The 20,731-nt window shown below is 44.1% G+C and overlaps 1 protein-coding gene across 1 annotated transcript in view; it reads left to right on the top strand.

Annotated features, from left to right (window-relative positions):
* Positions 1-20,731, top strand: part of LOC311029676 (netrin receptor UNC5D-like) — a 145,845-nt gene that overhangs the window by 113,575 nt on the left and 11,539 nt on the right. The window contains exons 7-13 of the mRNA XM_084034950.1: positions 3,069-3,233; positions 3,518-3,550; positions 7,579-7,764; positions 11,909-12,058; positions 13,513-13,731; positions 14,557-14,641; positions 19,212-19,383. Of these exons, the coding sequence (XP_083891076.1) occupies positions 3,069-3,233; positions 3,518-3,550; positions 7,579-7,764; positions 11,909-12,058; positions 13,513-13,731; positions 14,557-14,641; positions 19,212-19,383 (1,010 nt within the window). The remainder of the gene's footprint in view (positions 1-3,068; positions 3,234-3,517; positions 3,551-7,578; positions 7,765-11,908; positions 12,059-13,512; positions 13,732-14,556; positions 14,642-19,211; positions 19,384-20,731) is intronic.

The raw sequence follows: 20,731 nt of genomic DNA on the forward strand, positions 1-20,731 counted from the left end.
AACATACAATGTCAATTGGACCGTTTCTGTAAATTGTAAACAATAATACAATAGTGCAGAGTGCAAATTTACTGGCATAGATATTCCATGCCTAAATGTTTTTATTTCTTCTCTCAGAGATGCTTTTTTAGAGTTTTTTTTCATTTTTATTTTGTTCATAATTGAGGTGAAGAGGTGCTGGTTTTTTAACCGCCTGCCTCTCCGAGCTTCAACGTGATTTGTGATTTGCCAAAAAATATTGAATTATTCTTCCAGCTGGTTCTGCAGCCAACTTTAAAGTAAAAGTGACAAAAAGCCAAGGCAACAGTCGATTCCAATAGCTGCCTGTAAAATAACAGAAAACAGTCTTTAAAGCTTGAAACACACTTTGCAGTTCTCGGCGTTCTCCTCTCAAGCCATTACACTTCACCATGAATTCATCGCACGTCTCCGCTGCTGATAATGACAGAGGTTTGTATCTGAAATCTACCACAACGGACCTTTTTTAAATAAATGCAGCAAAGTGAAGAGAACATTTTTGGGGGAAATGGAGAGAAATGGAAAAAACAGGAAACGGCATGAGGAGAAACAAACAGAAGTTTAGGACGTGAGAGAAAGAGCAGTTATCAAAACTTCTGTGTAATCTCCTCTCCCCGAGTGTTTTTGTAGACGAGCCCTAAATGTATGATTTCAACCACAAGCAGCGGTACAAAGGCAAAATGCTCATCAGGTTTAAGAAGGGGGGGGGGGGGGTTTATCAGTTGAAGGCAGTGCACTCCTCTAAAAACATTATCTCCCGCCTCGTCCTGAAGGATTCTTTCTCCTGCGTCGGAGTTTGAACATAAACAGGGCGCATTTGCGTTTAGATTAGCAGGGAGAAGGAAACCTTGGGAGCGTCCGCAGGTGGAGAGAAGAAGAGACTTGATGGAGTATGCATGAGCAGCAGTGTCTTTGTGCCGCCAGGAAGGCAAAGGCAGCACATCATTCCCGGCGCCCCGAGGAGGGAGGAGGCTTTTGTGAAGTCGGTAGTGCAGCTGTTACCTCGGAAAATGTTTTTTTCCCTCCTAAAGTCCCAGAGAACTGTTAAATGGATGGACTTCTTCACCGCCGTGTGTGTGTGTGTGTGTGTGTGTGTGTGTGTGTGTGTGTGTGTGTGTGTGTGTGTGTGTGTGTGTGTGTGTGTGTGTGTGTGTGTGTGTGTGTGTGTGTGTGTGTGTGTGTGTGTGTGTGTGTGTGTGTGTGTGTGTGTGAGATAAGTAAGTAAAGCTTTTCAAAGACAGGTGCTTAACAAGGCAACATACAATAAAAGAGGAATAGTCGGAGTGACCACACAAAACTCAATACACAATAATTACACGGTAATTACAGTTTATCCAGATGTCTCTCTGAACGAGTCTGAAGGTGGTTTTTAGAAGAGTCTACAGAAGAAACTGGCAACTTCAACAAAATAGTTTCAGCACTGAACATTGGCGACATAATTATATTTGAATGGAAATTTGTGAGAGGAGACAAGACGACCTCAGTGTGTCTTAGCCAAGGGCAAACTAGTAAGGAGGTTTTTATTCTCCAGGAAGCCCCGCCCCACTCTACCTCTGATCAGTGGCGGCGCCAGAGTATTTTTTCTGGTTCAACTACGGTGGGGCTAACTCATACGACGGTGGGGCTCAAATCAATGTCAGAATTTCAATGTGAATATATAACAACACCCAGTGGCGCTGCCAGCCGGAATCCAGTACGCACTGGGAGGACTTTCTTTGAAGGTGGAAAAAAAAATTGATGCTGCTGAACCGGGCCGGATGCAGCCGCATTTGAGAGGACGATCGCGCGTGTGTGCGCAATTATGCATAGCGTGTGTTGGCCCCTCTCCACTACACAATACAGCTCGGCTCTAGTCTCGTCACCTCTCTGCTGCTGAGCACTGTGGGCCGAGCCGATGCATGTCTCTCTCCCCGGGCCGGCAGAGTTATCATACCGTACTGTGCGTGCGTGTCCAAGCGTGTGTGTGTGTGCGTGCGTGGAGTGCTCACAAGCGTGCGCTTGTGTTTAGTTCGGGGATGGAGGGCACAAAAAACTATTTGCACCGGGGGCTATCACCATGATATACACTACTGATTTCACTGATACTGAAAACATTAGATTTTGTCTTAAAAAAGTATTTTTCCATTTGTTGTTGTATTTGCCGTTTCTGTGCGTACATTGAAATTGAATCCTGGCGGCGGCGCTGACAACACCCTCCCACAGCTATAAACACGCACACAGTGAGAGAGAGAGAGAGAGAGAGAGAGAGACAGCGAAACGTGAATAGTTACGTTAACAGCCGGGACCCGAGTGGTCATCTTCCCCTGCAGGTGTCAACGGTACGTCCATAGTTTTATCCAACACGCCCGCCACCGCCATCTGTTGTTCCGTCCGACGACGTTTAAAAACAAATGTAGGCCTATCCATGATCAATTTTGACCAGCTTACTAACGTTAACTTAACGTGAGTGACTATAAGCCGCTAACGCGAACTGCTAGAGCCAGGTAGCTTACAAACTAGTAGCCTGCTGTCTCTGTGTCGAGCATACACTAAAAGCGGGCTCACATGAGTGACGTTGACGTACGGACAGTACAGTCTGTTAATGAACCCAGATCAGTGACAGTTGTCATCGCAGCTGCCTGAATGCCGTTACGACGTGACGTGGTGGTGCTGTTGAACTCCGCACTTTTCTTGGTTATTTTGTTGTTGTTTTTTTCTTGGTGGTTTTATGGTAGGGCTAACGGTAGGGCTGACACAATTCTTGATGGGGCTATAGCCCAACCAAGCCCCTCCCTGGCGCCGCCACTGCCTCTGATTGGCTCGTACTCGTCGCCTTCTTCGTTCTTTTTAAAGTTTTTTTTTAAAGTTTATTGCTGATGAAAAAGATTGAGGAAATAAAATTACAAATTTACACATGGTGTCATATTAAACTGTAAACTGTTATACAACAATGAAGGAGAAAGGGTGCCAATGTCAGTTATTTAAGTATTTAAATATCGTCTATGAAACTCTGTATCTTCTTCATTGGTTTGTGAGTGTTCAGTCTTTGTGTGCATCCTCTCCCCCCTCAGTGGACGGCGGCTGGTCCGAGTGGGCCGAGTGGTCCGAGTGCAGTCCGGACTGCGAGCGGCAGCGGGGTCGAGAGTGCACGGCCCCGGAGCCCAAACACGGGGGCCGGCTGTGTGACGGCGTGGCGCTCGCCACCGACAACTGCACCGGCGGCCTCTGCACTCAGAGTGGGTAACATCGGCGGCCATCTTTCTCTCTCTGTCAGCATCATTACTGCCGGTCCCCGTGCGTTCAGGGACTCAGTGTCATTATAGATTTACCGTTCATAACTTCTGGCAGCGTGGGCCCGGATCACCACCGCCGCCATTATAATCACGCTCATTAACGGCGCCCCTCATCCATCTCTTCACCTCTGTTTAAAACTGTGCACAAGAATGGGCAGCGTGCACAAAAAAAAAAGGTCCCGGAGAAATTGTGATGTTCAAATTGTGATGTTTCTCTGTCTTTACAGATCGAAAGTTGCTCCACGATGCAAAGCCGCAGGGTGAGTTCCTCCTCAGCTTCCATCACTTACTATCATGTTATTTTTAAAGAGATCTCCGTCTGCGGTCTGCAAGAGTAATGTCGTTTACACGACGACCAGAGCAGACGATACGCCGTATTGATTTGGACGGAAGGTGTTCATTGTTTTTCATGTACTCTCACAGCGTCGACATCGCCTCCACTCGCTTGTTGCTAGGCTACGCCGTCTGCTACTTGCCAGAGCTGTGAAGTAAACATAAAGTCCATAGTGAACCAATAAGATCAGCACACAAGAGGACGCTGGTGCAAACACTGTTTTATTGACAGATTAGATTTAAACACGAAAGAGCAAACTATGCAGATTTCTCCTGTGTTAACTCCTCTGATGCTGATCAGCAAAGAATAACACACTGAAGTCATCAGGGATTTAAAAAACATACAAAAACAATATAAATAGATAAAAAAATAATAAAAAAAATAAAATATAATAGAATATAAATAAAAATTATAATAAAAATATACATCATTTTAAGTTTAACTAATTAATACAAAATGAATAAATTAAATTAATTAAATGTTAAAATATTTAAACATATTTAAAAAAATATAAATAGATAAAAATAATAAAAAAATATATATAAATAAAATAATAATAAAAAATAAACAATAAAAAATATACATAATTACTTTAATTAATAAATTAAATAAAAAAATTAAATGTTAAAATATTTAGAAAAAAAATACATTTAAAAAAAGAAGTAATCAGCTATGAATATTAGAATAAATATGAATACATTTCTATAAGAAGATACAAACAATATCCTGATGTCAATGAAGCAAATCTGATGAAGCGATATGCGTTTTATTTATAGCAACGGATGTTCATCCTGTTGGTTTTCTGTGGTTTACCTGCACCAGCTGCAACATGACTGAAAAACATGACTGAAAAACAAAAAGCACTGTAGTGTGCCAGGTATCTTCAGTTTGTAACATGAAATAGTGCCAAACAATATTTTTTTATTGAGAAGCCTCACAAACCAAAACTTTTTTCAGCGTGGCGAACCGCCAGTAAGCGAGAGCAACATGTCCGACCGCTGGTCCTACCGAGCAAATCAGCTCATTTCACTCAGACGGAGCGTATTTCCTCCAAACAGGAAGCAATACTTCTATTTTTGATGTGCGGAAAGCAGCCGTGGTATACGAGGGATCAATCAATCTGACAGGTTCGCTTATGAAAACAAACACCGTTTGCGTGAATCCTCCCGAAATTATTTCCAGATACAGATGTTCTGGCGGACGCGAGCTACAGAACATCTATGAATAATAAGTGGGAACATTGCAGCTCGTATATGAGCAGACGCAGACCACATTGGTTAAAAACATGAAATATTCAGACTGTGATATTTGTGTCACATGGAGTTAGAAAGCAGACTGTGGTAGTTTTCTCCACCCCGGCATCCGTTTTCTCCATTTACACAAAAGAACACTTGTTAAAGCTGCAGTTGGTAACTTTTATAAGAACATTTGGTCATAACTGTCACTGTATCCTGAGAGGAGAACATGAGACGGATCATCTGTGTCAAAGTCAGGTTCCTCTGCCTTAATTTAGTTTTTTTTTAAAAAGAAAAGAAAAATCGGAGCCGAGAGAGGAGGGCAATATTCAGAGAAAAAAAGTTGCATATCTGCGAGTTTATAAAGTCTCAGATTTGCTACTTTATTGTGATGCTAAGAACCGGCATCTATGCTAACTAACTTCAACAAGTGAAAGCTACCGCTAGCATCTTAGCTCAACCGTCTGATCAATAAACGCCAATAAGATGACAATTTGGCCTCATATGAATAAAACCAACAATAATCAACATCATCACCCTAAGGACCTTAACGAGGCGTTGTCACACGCTAGTGATGTATTAATTAGAAAAATAAATACGTACATTCATGGGACGTTAGCTAGCATAGATGGCGGTTTTTAGCATCGTAATAAAAACTCGCAAATTTGCGACTTCTTGTCTCTGAATATTGCTCCCTCTCTCTAGCTGTGGTTAGATATTTATTTTTTCCTGTAGTGGCTCTAAGACACCGTCATATTTTAGTGCTCCTGGTGGCATTAGTAGGATTCCTACGCGCCCAATGAAAGAACCAATCAGAGACGAGGAGACTCTGACACTGATATATGAGGTGAGAGAGATGTCGGCGATGCGGTAACAGAATTGTAATCCACATCTGATGACCGCCGCCTGGTTTGTGCACTTTGATCAGAGGTCGGAGGCTTCACGAGCGCCGACAGCTCAATTAAAGACTCCTCGGCTCTGATTGGTTGTTATTTGTCTTCAGGGCGCCGTGGAAATCTTTGAAATGCTATTAGGAGACTTAAAAGGATCCTCGTGTTTTCCACAGATCAACCGTCTCTTACTGTCAGGATGTAGAGATAGTTTGTTAGTAGTACATTATTTTTACATCCAGGGTTCTACGGGTGCTGGAAATCCTTGAAAACACTTGAATTTAAATGTTTTCAAGGTTTAGATTTAGAATAAAGTGCTTGAAATGTGTGTTGTATGTGATGACATATATGATAGAACAGAGAAAAGAATATATCCATATTTGAGGGACTGAAAACAGCATTTTTTGACATTTCTGCATGAAAAATGACTTGATGATGAACAGATGATGAAAATAGTTGGTGATTATATTGTTAGTGGAATTAGTTTTCCTTTCATTTGTGGTCCTTCTGTAAAAAGCTGTCTCCAAACATCATGTTGGTTGTTTAGAGGACAATAACATCTCATTTAATGTGATGAACAAGTGACATAATAAGTAGACTGAATACTGACCATTGGATTGATACAAATATGGAGTTTACCACAGCTGGAAGGTGCTGGAAAAGCGTGGAAATTCACTTTAAAATGTGTTTGAATTTGACTTTGGAGAAGGTGTAGGAACCCTGGATATCATTATGTTCAAAGTACCAACTGCAGGTTTAATGTACTGCAAAAATACCGTTTACTCCTCATTATATGGTAAAATTGTGTCGTGTAGGTACAATTATATGAATGTTATGATTGATGATCATTTCTTGCTGTTTTTCCGACTTCATTATTACCTCAGTTGGCCTTGTGTCCCCATATACTGTAAATGTCCACTTCTATTATATTTTAAATACACCAGGTATGGCATTTAACGCCACGCTGCCACTGTCCCAGCATGCATCGCTCCATGCATGATAGTGTAATGGGCCGTTTATGTGTTGATTGCAGCTGCCGAGCCATGTTGTCCTTACTCGTCCTTAACGCGGTATGTTTTTGTTTGGGAGGGGGGGGGATGCAACCGGGCTGCCAAAAACTTTCCCGAGCCCCCAATTAACCTGCTACTGTAGCTGTTTAATGCCGCTTTGCATATTTGTCAATTCCTCCACATTTGAGCTTCGGGCTACTTAGAGGATTTCTCAGCTTGTCCCGTTTTCAGCACAGATCTCTTTATCTTTCCAGAACAAGCTTGTGTTTTTTTATTTCCCGCTCCTTCTCTTCTTTCTCCGCCAAGTTGGGCGCCACGTTACCGGTGGGACCCCCGATAGAGCGTAATCATCATCGCCGATGAGCTAATTTAATGAATTGGTTTTGTCACGTTGTCCCCCGGCGGATCCAGCACCAGAAGAAGAAGAAGGCGAGGAGGAGCGTTTGAAATGACAGTCAGGTGCCGGGTTGATTATAATCTGCTTCCTTGCGAGGGTTTCCTCATTAGCAGCTTTAACGGCTCCACGGTGGAACAATGAAGCGGTGCAATCGGGAGGCAGGCGAGGAATAGACAACAAAAAAAAAAAAAAACACAATAGGCGCTAAAGTAGTTTGAAAACCAAGTTAGACTTCTCCTCCTATAAAAGACTTTTCATATCTTCAACTCAACTGATGTCCGCAGATGCAGATTCTCAGTTTTTATTCAAGAGGGGAAAATGTCTCCCGGCTTCCTAATTAAGAAACTTAGAGAGTAAAAGAAGTCACTCAGGAATCTGCTTCTCTATCCCTCCCACTCCCTCCCCCTCCCTCCCTCCCCTAGGCGTGGAGGGCAGCAGCGACGTGGCCCTGTACTCGGGCCTGGCGGCCGGCGTGGTGACGGTGGTGCTGCTGGTCGTCGCCGTCACGCTGTACCGGAGGAGTCAGAGCGAGTACGGCGTCGATGTCATCGACTCGTCCGCCCTCACCGGCGGATTCCAGTCGTTCAGCTTCAAGACCTCCCGCCAAGGTGAGACGCCTCACTGCCTGAGGGCCTCACTGGATCCTAAGTTATACCTCCAAGGGCAAAATCCCTCCTCTACCTCCTATAGTGTGTGTGTGTGTGTGTGTGTGTGTGTGTGTGTGTGTGTGTGTGTGTGTGTGTGTGAGAGAGAGAGAGAGAGAGAGAGAGAGAGATGGATGGATGGATGGATGGATTGATGGATAGGGTATAGGGTTATGGTTAGTAGAGTTAGGGTTAGTAGAGTTAGGGTTAGTAGAGTTAGAGTTAGTAGAGTTAGTAAAGTTAGGCTTAGTAGGGTTAGGGTTAGTAGAGTTGGTTTAGTAGAGTTAGGGTAAGTAGGGTTAGGGTTAGTAGGGTTAGAGTTAGTAGGGTTAGTTTAGTAGAGTTAGGCTTAGTAGGGTTAGTTTAGTAGGGTTAGTAGGGTTAGTTTAGTAGAGTTAGTTTAGTAGAGTTAGGGTTAGTAGGGTTAGTTTAGTAGGATTAGGGTTAGTAGGGTTAGTTTAGTAGAGTTAGGCTTAGTAAGGTTAGTTTGGTAGGGTTAGTAGGGTTAGTTTAGTAGAGTTAGTTTAGTAGAGTTAGGGTTAGTGGGGTTAGTTTAGTAGGATTAGGGTTAGTAGAGTTAGGGTTAGTTTAGTAGAGTTAGGGTAAGTAGGGTTAGGGTTAGTAGGGTTAGAGTTAGTAGGGTTAGTTTAGTAGAGTTAGGCTTAGTAGGGTTAGTAGGGTTAGTTTAGTAGAGTTAGGGTTAGTAGGGTTAGTTTAGTAGGATTAGGGTTAGTAGAGTTAGGGTTAGTTTAGTAGAGTTAGGCTTAGTAGGGTTAGTTTAGTAGGGTTAGTTTAGTAGAGTTAGGGTTAGTGGGGTTAGTTTAGTAGGATTAGGGTTAGTAGAGTTAGGGTTAGTTTAGAGTTAGGCTTAGTAGGATTAGTTTAGTAGGGTTAGTTAAGTAGAGTTAGGGTTAGTAGAGTCTAAAATAAAAGGAGGGAGCGTGTCACTCGTGTGCGTTTTATTAAGGCTGTTTTTCAAGGCAGGAGCCGACATAAACCTTGTATAACTGGCACACATACATATTTTAAATAATGCAATAAAATAAAAATGACTGTTAGAAACCTGAATGATATAACGTTTGGTTTTCTACTTTATAATGATCAGCTACTTTTCACAGACTTTAGCTAGATGGAGGGGTGGCTGTGGCTTGGAGGTCCGTTAATCGAAAGATCAGCAGTTGATCTAAAATCACTGAGGGTAGATGGAAAAGTTGTGTTGGATTCTGATGCAGTATTTGATGAAAGCTTCCCTCCAGTCATGTGATGTACATTGAGTATCTGCAGCATACAGTAAGGCAGTAGGTGGAGGATGTGCTGGAGTCTGTTGCCATGTTGGATGATTTGATGAATTCATTAGGATCCGCTCGCTGTTCGACTCGCGCGTAATTACAATCAACACGGCCCATAAATCAGAGACGACTGTATGAAAGAGACACCTTTCATTCCTGCTGCTGCGCCACGGCAACAGGTATAACATAACCATGACCATACAGTAGATTCATCCGACAGCTGTGGAGGATCAGGTTTGGTGAAGTAACTTTTCTACTTTTAAACAAGTGCTAAAAATCTCATTTGCATAAATACAACCTTGAATGTGCTGGGTTCAATTTGGATTCACAAAACGGCCCAAAAGGCACAAAAAATAATGAAAATGACCAAAAAAATTAATCTTTTTACTTAATTTAATTTATAAACGTATCAATCTTGTAGGATACAAGGATTTGGTGGGTTTCATCTCTTTTTCTTTTTTTTTAAATAACTCTTTACTGCAATTGCAATCATGCTATTTTAATTAGTTTGATGATTCAAAAAAAGAATCCATCAGAAATCAAATTAAATCGGCAGCAAAGCCGGTAATACAGTGAGATGGCATTATAATATAAATGAAGTGTCATTCTCCTCCAAACAGAAGAAGTACGCACGAATGAAGCGGGGAGACCGAGCTCAGGTCTCATTTTTCAACTTGTCTCTCGATGAAATCTATAATACCATACACACACACACACACACACACACGAGATGGAATCAAATACCGTAAACGTGCTCACATATTGATGCCGTTTTTATGTAATATGCAAGCTGTACAGTTTTGTATTCCTATGTATTAATGTGTCCATACATGAATTATGCACACATCCCCTTGTATTGTGATATAACTGCATTAATTATTAAAATGCTAAGGGGGAGAATGACTGGATTGAATTTTTCAGTTTGTTTACTTGAACCTTGTGATGAGATATTCTTGCCGTCTGCGCTTTAGTGCATTAAATGTCCAATAACATGTAGTGTAAAGCTGAATCTATAAAGCATGGCGTACATTTATGGCTTTATCGCAAACATCAGTGGAAACCCAGCCATAAAAATGTTCAGGGAGAAAAGATGGTAACGAGCATTTTTCTGCTTTTTACAATTGAATTCTTGTTTATTATCACTTTAACCTTCGGTTGCACCATAACTTTTTTTAGTTTGGGGCATTATCGGCTGTTTTCTGGGGGGTATTGTTTTGCATTGAACGGATTAATTATTCATAATTCCCAAATTAAAAATGTAATTTATTAGTGCTTGTTTGTTCGTTTGGTTGGTTTTTTTGGCTTCACGTTTCCAAACACATCAGCGCATGTGTGTTTGCTCCACAGATTGAGGCATATATTTTTTTAACAGGACTGGCGTTATGGGTCGCCACGGCAACAGCTCTCAGCAGGGCATAATAAAGTTAATTTTGATAACGCAGCGGGAGTCGGGGAGAGCTTTAATCTCGGCCCCAGTTCTCCTCGATGGAAGGGCGAAATCAGACGAAAGCCGCCGTTAAAACATCCCCTCTCTAAACTCACGCTGCTGCCAGAAAGTCGCATTTCACGTCTTTTTCTGCAATCACGTCCTCGATCGGGAGTCGCCATGACAACGGCTCCCACCTAATTCCCGACAAAATAAATCGGCGGTGAACTTCTCTCCTTGCTCATTAAGAGAAGCCACGCTGTTTACTTAAGTGTGTCTTCCGTCGTCGTTTCACGCTCGGCGAAACAGCTGTCGACGAGTCGTTAATCACGAAAGTATTTCACCTCCCGATAAACAGATTCATCTCCTCTGTAATGGCTTTTTATTTGTTTCTCTCTCTGCGATTCCTGATTGATCCACAGGTGTGATTTCATTCCCCTACAATGTTCATTTTATTTGATTTATTTGTTCATGATAAAACATTTCCCGGCTAAGTTCCACTCGTCTTTTCCGACTTTTTTTTTCATCTGATCACATCCGAGGGTTGGATCTGGCTCTCCTCGGGAGCTGGATCAGGCGGACCACATGCTGAAGTGGCCTGGCGCGCTTTGAGTCTGGATCTCAGTGAGGTCTGGACCGCATGCAGACACAGTCTGGGCGATTTATCAAACGTCTACCTCATAATCTCCCTCCTCCCCCCCGACACAGGAGTTCCTCTCCTGAGGAGAGCAAAGGGAAGAGAGGAGGTCTGGAGCTCAGATGAGACCCGTCTGTCTGAGACCCGTCTGTCTGAGTCTCGTTAAGCTGCTGCTGATAAAAACCCACATTTCCATATTTTTGTTGCTTCAAAATCGGTGCTTTTAAATCACAAAATATCATTTTATTGTGGTGCATTTAAAGGCGGAATGAGAGTTACTCAATAAAACAGGTTTTTCTAATTCTCCAAGGAGGCAGGAAGCCGTAATCAGAGCTTTTATTGTGAAGGATTTATAGGACACAAAATGCGTTTAAAGCACTTTGCATGTTGTATAATCCACGTTATAACTGGATATCCTGCAGGTCCACACAGATGGACTTTCTTTTCTATATGAGAGATCTGTGGTGTGACCGGCTAGGACGAAAAACCCAAAATAGAAGGTGAACACGGAAGGCGCCCAAGCTGGCGGTGCACTTAACACCTCACGCTCCTCATTTATTATTCAGATTCCAGCTGAAAGGTGCAAGGTGTTCAACCCGAAGGTGCGAGGTATGCTGAGAAAAGAAGGATGTTTAAAGCTTCTTCAAGGATCATCATGTCATCGTCATTGTCTATAACGACCTGGGGAGAAGTTTCAGTCTGTGCTGCCAAACCCTACGTACTGCACCTTTAAAGCTCTTCTCTTTGTGTTTCCAGCGAACCCTCTGCTTATCAACTCCTCCATGCAACCCGACCTGACGGTGTCGCGTACCTACACCAGCCCCATGTGTTTCCAGGACTCCATCGACAAGGAGCTGATGGCCGAGCGCTCGCTGCTCGACCCGCTGCCTGATATCAAGGTCAAAGGTCAGTGTGTGGAAGTGTTATTTGAAAAGCCTCATGCCTGTGGTGGTGGTAAACTACTTTTTTGGAGAGAATCAACGAGCAGAACACACACTCTGCTGTGTGGTGGCAGTGGCGAGGATAATCCATCTGGCTTTGAACCCGCTCTGAGGCATTCTGGGAGAAAAGCCGCCGCACAAAGAAAAATGGTCGTCACCTTGAAGGGCATCAATTGACCATTCGCTAAGCCACGTCCTCAGCTTAGTCGCTGCTGCAAAGCCTGTCAAGGTTTCCCGTCCCAGCGAGGCAGATACGCAGTTTACAGGGATACAGATTTAACATTCACGGTCATTTATTCTGAAGGAACGGGTTCTTGATTTTTGGAAAGAGGTGTTTCATTTCTAGACAGCTGCTGTTCCTTTTACCGACTGTAATATCAACTTTAAAATGAAACATGTTGAAATGAAACACGTTTTAGCTTGTGCGTGTTGAATCTCAATCATGTGTGCGTTGTTTTCATCCGGACCAGAGAGAAGTAAGTTTAAGTTTGTTCATACAAGAAAAAAGAGGTTTTACTGGAGAACTTTATCCTGGATGCAACCAAGCTGGAGTTAAGTAAATGATTAGTTGGACATGTTGTTCATTCATTATAAAGCCTTGATTTAATATAGCTGATAGGGCTGGGTAAAAATATCGATACGGCAATATATCGCGATACTTACAATATCGATTTTTCAACTCCGAAACCGAAAAAAAAAAAAAGAGACTCGTTGTGAATGCAGTACTTTATCCTTTTTAATTTTATTTTCAATATTCATTCCAGTGAATTTCATGGGAATTAATAAAATGGAGAGGCTGTTTTGAATGAAATAGTTTTGACTCAATTTGTCCTCTGATCAATATCATCTGATGTACAAATACAGGTACTTGTGTTTTCATCTTTATTTATATCGCAATATCGTGATACGTATCGTATCGTGACCAAAGTATCGTGATACGTATCTTATTTTGAGGTTCTTGCCAATACTCACCCCTAATAGCTGATAATGATATTTCACAGAGCGGTCTGATATAAAGCAGCCAGTAAACTTTCACTTTTGTTGAAATAAGATTACTTTTATTTGAAATACTGATCATTTATATTTCTAACTGCTTTAACAACTTGTAACGTTGATTTATTTGAGACAAGAATCATGCATTAATGTTTTAACGCCGTATCATCTTTGCTAAATAGTTAATTCATCCACATCTAGATTTCTTTTCAAATCAATGTGTTTGGCAAAACATAACACTTACCTTGTTGGCCTGATTCTGCGTGACCCTTGACCTTGGAACTCTTTAAATCCGACTACAGTCCCATTGGGGAAATCCAAAGCTTGACAGGCTTGTCAAGCCTCGTTTCGGTTCGTACGCTGTGATTGGTTGATTTGAGAGTGAACGTTCTGTGATCTGAGTGTTTGCGTGCGTGGCGTTTCCAGGCGTGGCGGAGAGGGCGGAGTACCACGTGATGTCACACCCTCAGACCTTCCCCCGGGGCCTGGCTCCAGACTACAGAGGTGTCGCGGTCGGGACCACACTGGGCCGGAGAGGCAAACACCTCTTCAGTCCGCAGGTGTCGCTGACTCCCAGCAGGCCTCTGCACAAAGCCACCGCCGTGTTCGGGCACGGCGGGGGCCGGCTGGTGGTGCCCAACACAGGTGAGCCCACCGAAGTGAATGATACTGTACAGCATACAGAACATAAACAGGAACAGAACATACAGAAGTAGAAATCTATAACCATGCTTTGAATCTACCGGGGAAACCACAGGGTTGGTCTGGGCTAAGATGCTAGCGGTAGCTTTCACTTGTTGTCATAGCAACGGCATACATCCGGTCTTAGCGGAACCAAGCAATCGTAATAAACTCCCAAATTTTCCACCTCTCTCGGCTCCTTTTTTTTTCCCCCGACAGTGGCCCTAATACGCTGTCGTATCTGTGAGCTAATAAAGGCGGTAAGAATCTATACTTTAAATGTGTTTTTTAAAGATTAAATTAACTACAATAATGTAAATTCACAACGGCACATCTCAGACCAAAGATAGATAATTATGCTTAACGATTTTTGGAAGTTATGAATTGTTTTAGAATCTTAGAAAATAAGAATTTTTACATGAACGGATTTTTTGGACCACGCCTACAAGTCAGTGTATGTTTTTGTCTTAATCATTTCAAAGAACACACTGTACTGCCGTGAAGTTAAGGAGTTCATCACATTATTCAGGCGTCTCTCCCGTCGTCCCTCTGGGCTCTTTAACTGCAGCGTAGATCGTAACAGTAATTGTTTATCATACATGGAAGGAACAGGCGGTTGTGACAAAGAGACTGCCGGCAGCATCGATTCATGAAGCCTTCTGGGACTTCCTTCCGTCACCCTCTTCCTGCTGCCGTCACCTCTCCGGCTCTGACCTTTCAGTAAAGAGGCCTGACAGCTGGGCAGGTGTGTGTGTGTTGATCAGTGTTTGCATGCCTGCTTCTCTGCAGGTATCAGTCTGCTGGTGCCTCATGGGGGGATCGCCGAAGACACTACCTGGGAAATGTACATGATCATCAACCAGGAGGACAGCAGGTGAGGGAGTCTCTGCAGTCTGCTTCGTAGGCCGCCATCTTTTTAATCTTCCAACCCGTCGCGCCGCATTTCTCATCCTCCTCCTCCACTCTTTGCTCAGCACAAACAGATAGAGCACAGATACCCCCCCCCCACCCCCTCCATGTACAGTACATACAGAGACCCGCCCAGCATGGGGTCTTTGCTCATCTCACAGTCACTACAGGGGAGGAACTCGATCTGTCACAAATACATGGGCGGCTACCGACAGATTGCATTAACGCCTTAAGCAACCGTCTCGGCTGAGAGAAGATGCAGCGTGTTGGTGTTTTATAGACGTAGCTGTAACAAATATCTCCTTCCAATCGTGACGGGTTCGAGTGCTCAGTGTTGTGAATTTGAAAAGTCACGATGATGGGAGAAATTGATTAAGGTTTTGACTCGCCACAAATTTCTTTTTCTGTCGCTTTGACGTCAAGATTTTCACCAAAAGCGATTACTCGAGGAGAAAGCGGCGTGATAGATAAGAAGCGTTGGAAAAGAGGTGTAATACCTTTGACTTTCTTTGCAAACGAAGGTCTCAAAGGGTATCTGACAAGCAGGAGTTGTTTGGGGGGGAGCATGTTCTTGATTTACTGCAGACAGCATCAATGTGTCAGCCAGATATTTCCTAAACTCCATTTCTACGAGGGAGAATCAAAAAGTGACATTTAGTGGCGTATGAAATCTGACTGTTGCCTTCTGCCCGCCCATTAAGTGCTGAGGTTCTTCTGGGTAGGAGAGAGATACAGATGAAAGGTCACTTACAGGTTTCACAGCTCAGTTAGTGGAGGTTTTGGTTATTTGGTTAATACCCCCCTCCCCCCCGCCTGGAGTCTCCCCGGATCAGGCCGAGCCGCTGCTCTCCAGGTACCTGCTCTGCTCCGATAAGCCGGCTGTTTACTTCCCCGGCTGCCGTTTAGGAAGCCGCAGGTTGCCGTGCACCACCGATCTGTCACTCAAAGCCTATCTTCCCGACGGCCGCCGAGTCCGCGGCAGAAATTGGATAATTTTTTTCTTTCCATTCAAACTCGGCCATCTACATAAGATGATGCATCCCCCCCTGTGAAGAATGGGAATCGATCGGCTGCTGGCCGGGTTTCAGGTGTTTCGGCGAGAGTTTTTCTTTTTCGTTAGTCCTCTGGGATTCACTCGGCGGTTTTCTGTGTGATCTTCTCTGGCTCAGCGGGGGGGGGGGGGGGTAGTCCAAGGACAGAATCGTGGTGTGCAGCAACAAAAAAAAAGAAATCCCTGATGGATGTGAATCAAAGAGTTGAGCGGTATCAGCTTTCGGTGTTTTTGATCACACTTTGCAGGGAAACACCAATTAGTCTGTAGTGTCAGTCACATTCGCCTCAAACCAGACCTCTCTTTCATATGTTGGTTGGGGGATGTTTTTGATGTCAGGCTGTCTGCTCCGTCCTATTAGGATCTGCTGAGTTGATCAACTTTTAGTACTAAGCTTCTGGAAACTAGATTTTTGCCTTAAAGGAAATGTCATTCGCAGCGTTGATATCGGAGCAAACATAGTGAAGTAACGTCGACCCTTATTTGTGCCGTTAGCACCGTTAGCTGCAAGCCGCCGACTCTACCGTCTCTATTTGAAGGGACTAGATGTGCTCTGAATTTCGAATATAGCGAATTTAAAGTTGCCTTCATTGATTTTTGTCCACTTTTGGGAAAGTACAACATGCTTTAAAACCAGAAATTACATATTATCACCTCACACACTTGTTAGCTGGCTATACACACATCCAGAAGATACAGAACAAATATGAGTTATTTTGGAGACGCATCATTGTAAGTCGAATTATTCACCCATGTTCTTGTTTGGTTTAATTTTAGTGACCTTTTCCTTTGAATAAGAAAATTAACTCTAAACTTTGTGTCTGTGTGTGTGTGTGTGTGTGTGTGTGTGTGTGTGTGTGTGTGTGTGTGTGTGTGTGTGTGTGAGAGAGAGAGAGAGATGTGCTGTCCTCCGACTCCATCTGAGAGCCTGAAAGACAGACTGTCAAACGCTAATGAGGCATTGTCAAAATGTTACTCGTAATTGTGGTTTACGCAAAAAAAAAGCAGCAATAAATGTCACTCCGGATGCTTCTGTGTGGAAAAAGTGCAGAAAGAGGCGTGCTGTTTGTTCTGCACATATGAGGCAGGCCTTAACTAATAACCCCAGTCTATTATCTACACTTTAACCATCGTCCTGCACTGATGTTTCTTTTGTTCTCCCGAAGCACAATCGAAGAGATGCTAAATAACCATCTTTAATCTCCGCTCACAGGCAATCTGGCTAATTATCATAGTCTCAGCAGCAGGTAACCTTGGTTTCCTCGGAGCCTTCGGGCTGATTAGCACAAAAGTGCAGCTGCACGGCCGTGCCACCGTCTATGTGTGGGGTATTATATTTAAACAGCTGATCTTAACCTCTTTTAATCGTGTTGATTGGTAACAGGAAATGGACGAGCTTTCAAACGGCAAACTGTTCAAATAACAGGAGCCCAAATAAAAAACCCTCAACATGATGTTCTGCCTGTAAACGCTACACACACACACACACACACACACACACACACACACACACACACACACACACACACATCACCTTCACACCTCCGTCTTATTTGTAAAACAGCTATCCATCTAATTGCTGCAGGGATGGAAGCTGATAGATAATGCTGCTTTAATTTGAATATTTAAGGTTGTTGAGTTTTGTAAATAAAAATAACAAACATTTGTTTGGATTTGTTACTTTATTTTTTTATCACGGTAAAATAGAAATAACAAGTGATATTAATTACTTTTATGCAACCGATTATGTATTTTCTTTATCTTGAGGCTGGTTTTGTGAATTTCAAGCTGGTCATGATTAAATGTTTTAAATTAAATGTCCGTTTTCTTACGTAAGAACTTGTGGGCGGGGCTTAGCGAAGCCGTCATATTCTCTCACTTGCTGAAATAAAAAAGACTGAATTTATTTTATTGGGAAATAAATAAGGAATGGGGATGAAATGGAGACACAGGCTTGTTTCTCTCCGGGAGTCTGGTGTTTGTGTGTCAACATGGGAAGTGTCACCTAGCAAAGTGATGCTTCTCACTCCGTCGCTGTTTCCTGTATTTCTGTGCTTCCATCTGTCCGCTGCATGTCAGCCGCCGCTGCTGCAGCCGCATTAATGATGTGTGTGTGTGTGTGTGTGTGTGTGTGTGTGTGTGTGTGTGTGTGTGTGTGTGTGTGTGTGTGTGTGTGTGTGTGTGTGTGTGTGTGTGTGTGTGTGTGTGTGTGTGTGTGTGTGTGTGTGTGTGTGTGTGTGTGTGGTGTCCAGCCGGGCCAGCTGCATGACTGATGGTGGTCCCATTGATTGCTCTCAGTCTTCGGGGCTTCCAGCCAAGATTGGGCCCCTGGCCAAGAGTAGCTTGGCCCAGCTAATCTGTCACCGGGGCCCCCGCCAGAGCAGGCTTCATAAGCTCCATCGACCCAGCGAGCTTCCACGCTGTGTGCTAAAGCCTGTCCTCCCCAGCCCCACTGTCCATTAGTCTTGGTGCTTTAATCTTCCTCTATCTGTGTGAGTCTGAGCGTCAGCTAGTCAGGGATTGATTCATTATGAGTGTCCGAGGGATTTGAGTTCACTTTGATCGTAGGTATAGAAATAAAGGGGTCACCGGGCCCCCGCTACACGAACGCTTGTTTTAAGCAGTGATTCATTAGCGGCGATGTCCGTCGCTCTTAAAGCCTCTTCGTTGTGTTTGAATGCAGAAAATGTGCTTGTTTTTTCATGGAAACACAAATTGAAACTGGGTCATATATGGAGTCAAAATGCAGAATACATTTCTAATTTGGTGACTTTTTGGTCCAAGAAAAGGCAGACAATGACTTTTTGAGACAACAACTCCCACAATGCACAGCTCCGCAGACCACTCCCACTGATCTGGTCAAGATGGCGGATGTTGATTTTTAATTTCTGCAAGTGAGGTCCCACCGCTGGTCTGTAACAGGTCTGTAGTCTCAGTGGGTCCCACCGCTGGTCTGTAACAGGTCTGTAGTCTCAGTGGGTCCCACCACTGGTCTGTAACAGGTCTGTAGTCTCAGTGGGTCCCACCACTGGTCTGTAACAGGTCTGTAGTCTCTGTGGGTCCCACCGCTGGTCTGTAACAGGTCTGTAGTCTCTGTGGGTCCCACCGCTGGTCTGTAACAGGTCTGTAGTCTCAGTGGGTCCCACCACTGGTCTGTAACAGGTCTGTAGTCTCAGTGGGTCCCACCACTGGTCTGTAACAGGTCTGTAGTCTCAGTGGGTCCCACCACTGGTCTGTAACAGGTCTGTAGTCTCAGTGGGTCCCACCACTGGTCTGTAACAGGTCTGTAGTCTCAGTGGGTCCAACCACTGGTCTGTAACAGGTCTGTAGTCTCAGTGGGTCCCACCACTGGTCTGTAACAGGTCTGTAGTCTCAGTGGGTCCCACCACTGGTCTGTAACAAGTCTGTTGTCTCAGCGATGACGACATTCAAACACACAAAGCTTCCTGCCGACGGTGAAATGTCCCTTTAATCCTGTGTGCAGCGCTGTGTCCGAGGACGGGCCGGAGATCTTCCTGAGCCCCGCGGTCACGTACGGCCCGCCGGGCCTGGACCTGTCCTGTCCCATCGCCATGACCGTCGCCCATTGTGCCGAGGTCGCCGCCGATAATTGGACCGTCCGGCTAAAGAGACAAACGCAGGACAACAAGTGGGAGGTGAGCCATTTCTCTTATTTAAACTCCAGCTCGGTCCGAGTCCTCCTCTGTGGAGAACGTTAACAATGCAAACACACAACTTTTCTTCACCAGCGAATATCAAAGCCATCTGATTGGCCCGCTCCCCCTGATGGAAGCGCTCATCCTCCCGGTGTCGTCATGCAAAGCACGGAGACGATTTCAGGGTTGCCAGCTCAGATTCGTCATCCTGTATAAAATCCAGCCTTTCAAAGCTCTACCTCATGCTGTCATACATCCAAAGGAAATGTCAGACCAAATGCAAATGTTGGCTATTAGTCATTGAAAACTTCATTCACTCATGAGCACAACGTTTTATTTTCAGACAAAATCCTATGTTTATTCCTATTTAAATGCATTATTCACCACTTCTACAGTGATTACATGATGTGTCCCAGATTAAATTAAACCACGCATCACATTTGTTTGGCGCTATAACAGACAAGACATTTGCAAATTATTCCAACTTTATGGCCGATATGTGAAAATAAAGTATATCCAACCTGATGACTCGTGTGAGGTCAAAAGCAGATAAAAAGAAAAAAATTGCGTGCTTATTCTAAATATTCAAGGCTCTATATGCGTTATAGTGTGAACTCTTCCATTCCTTTTCTCACATTCAGTGAAATCCCACCTCGTCACACTCGTTCAGACTTCTGCCCTCCGTCCATTCTTACCCGAGTCGACGCATCTAAGATGCTCTTTTAATGTTTGACTAACCTCATCAGAAAGCGTCGCGGGGCCTCATGGAGGCGGCGTGACCCCCCCGGGGGCTTCTGGGTTTGCGTGACCTCGGGGGTCTCTCTCCTCTCCTTTCACTTTCCGTGACATTTACACAGACGTAGCTCGCCGGCGGACGTGTCGCACAAGAGGCAGCTATCAACGGAGCCGCCGCCGTCGGAGAGAACGGCGAGGAGGGCGAGACAGGCGGGTTAAAGGAAAAAAAGAAGAAGGGATGTTCTCCAGGAGAATGTAGCCGGCGTGACCCGCCGCTGTCACTGTGAAATAATGAGCCCTTTATCTCAGGAAGGATGCTTACTCAAAACCTAATCTCTGGAATTAGCAATATAATGGGAGATGGAGGTATCTCTCTCTCCCCCATCTGTCTGTCCCTCCTCCCCCTCCTCCCTCCCTCGTCTACCTCTCACTGCCATTCCCATTAAAGCTTGCACTTTTGGACCGCCGGAGTTTGACTCCCATCCTTTCTCGCCGGCTGCCTGGTGGTGGATGAGCTATGAAGTGGAGATCCTTCATGTCCTGCTGCAGCGGTAATGGGGCCGGTTTGGGAAGCCGTGGCCCACTAAATAACCCGCTGCATCGCTTTAATGTG

The sequence above is a fragment of the Eutrigla gurnardus genome (genome assembly GCF_963514095.1).
Source record: "Eutrigla gurnardus genome assembly, chromosome: 19".
NCBI classification, from domain to species: domain Eukaryota; kingdom Metazoa; phylum Chordata; class Actinopteri; order Perciformes; family Triglidae; genus Eutrigla; species Eutrigla gurnardus.